The sequence below is a fragment of the Anthonomus grandis genome, chromosome 16 (genome assembly GCF_022605725.1).
Source record: "Anthonomus grandis grandis chromosome 16, icAntGran1.3, whole genome shotgun sequence".
In the NCBI taxonomy this organism is placed as follows: domain Eukaryota; kingdom Metazoa; phylum Arthropoda; class Insecta; order Coleoptera; family Curculionidae; genus Anthonomus; species Anthonomus grandis.
In genome coordinates this window covers 5,480,266-5,481,975 of record NC_065561.1, presented here as the reverse complement: position 1 = coordinate 5,481,975, position 1,710 = coordinate 5,480,266, and the positions used below count along the sequence as shown (strand labels likewise).

Genomic DNA, 1,710 nt, shown 5'->3' with positions numbered 1-1,710 from the left:
AAGTATACATGCCTCGAATACATAAAAAATGGTTTCCTTTTAAGTGCTTGTCCACTCCTCTTACGTCTGGTTCCTCGTTCATTTTTAGGAGGGGAATGAGGAATTTTGGTGTTAGTGAGCAGACATATTTTTAGATATAGGGGTCATTTCAAATTTACTTACAGAAGTGAGATTAATATAAGTATTTAAATAATTACTGCAAGTAATGCTAATGCCATTACTGAACATATCGCCCGCTTAAAATGTGAATTTTACAATCAATATAAAAACCCAAAACAAAAAAAAAATTAAATTTATCACTTATTCCGAAATAAGAACATTAATTAAAATATCATAAAAATAATAATAAAAATTTAATAAGAGTGTAATAAAAAAATTAATTAACTGGTAGAGGACATAGTTTATTCACTGGGCGAATAAAAGCTCCCTTACTAGTTTTTAATGTGACAACTCTTGTGATGCCATCGCGACCGGGATATGCGTGAGTAACTCGACCCAAAGACTATTTATAGGGAGGTAAATCATCTTCTTTAATTAAGACTAAAGTGTTTGGTATTATATGTACTGTATTTTTTATCCATTTACTGCATTGCATTAGAGTATGTAAGTATTCTGTGTGCCATCTGGCCCAAAAACTTTGATGGAGTTGTTGCAATAATTGCCAGCGTGAAAGACGATCAATATTGATAGCACCCAAGTCAGGTTCAGGAAAAGAATTCAAAGGGGCGAGTGTTAGGAAGCGAGTGTTAGGAAATGTCCTGGAGTTAAAACCTTAAAATCATTTGGGTCCGAGCTTTGAGGGCATAAGGGGCGAGAGTTAAGAACACCTTTTATTTGAATGAGTACGGTATTAAGTTCTTCAAATGTGAGTGTTTGCAAACCAATTACACGAACAAGGTGTGTTTTTACTGATTTGACACCTGCTTCCCACAAACCTCCGAAATTTGGAGCATAAGGTGGATTAAAATGCCATTCAATTTTTTCTTCTTGTGAGGCGAGATGCATAAAAGAACTAATTTCTTTCCATGCACCGGTAAAGTTTCTTCCCTGATCGCTATAAATGTGGTTCACCCTACCTCTCCGAGCAATAAAACGACGCAAGGCCGCCAAAAATGCAGCACTTGACATGTCTGAAGCAAGCTCTATATGCGGAGCCTTAGTTGCCATACATATAAAAAGACAAACATATGCCTTTAAAACCTTAGTACCTCTAACACGGCTTGAGGTTATAGAGAAGGGTCCGGCGTAATCAACACCAACATGAGCAAAGGCCTTTACTGCTGTTAGACGACTAGGGGGTAAGTCACCCATCACAATTATGATATTTAGAAATTATTCGACGAATGGTACGTTTTGGAGCCATAATCCAATATTTTTGGGAGAGAATATATTGAAGAGTTTGCAAGCCAGGGTGTAACATAATTTTATGAGTATATTCTATAATTAAATCCGTTAAACGATTAATGGAAGGTAAGAGAATTGATTTTTTTTTATCAAAACCAATTTGGCTATATTTAATACGGCCGCCAACGCGTAAAATATCTCTTTTATCGAGAAATGGTGTGAGTTTGCGCAATACTTTTGTTAAAATTTTATTAGATTTAAAAGCGTGTAATTCAACTGAAAAACATTCATGTTGAACAAACTTTATGAGGAGGAGCAAGGATTCTTCCAATTCAAAAATTGAAAACATTCCATATTTGCGATTTG

The 1,710-nt window shown here is 35.2% G+C and overlaps 1 protein-coding gene across 1 annotated transcript; it reads right to left on the bottom strand.

Moving 5' to 3' along the window:
• Positions 1–732: 732 nt before the first annotated feature.
• Positions 733–1,311, bottom strand: LOC126745953 (uncharacterized). Its single transcript, XM_050454014.1, has one exon. The coding sequence runs from the start codon at positions 1,309–1,311 to the stop codon at positions 733–735; it is 579 nt and encodes a 192-aa protein (XP_050309971.1).
• Positions 1,312–1,710: the final 399 nt, after the last annotated feature.

What these genes read in the sequence shown, in the direction of transcription:
- LOC126745953 (XM_050454014.1), bottom strand. Translation starts at nt 1,311, where the DNA reads ATGGGTGACTTACCCCCTAGTCGTCTAACAGCAGTAAAGGCCTTTGCT.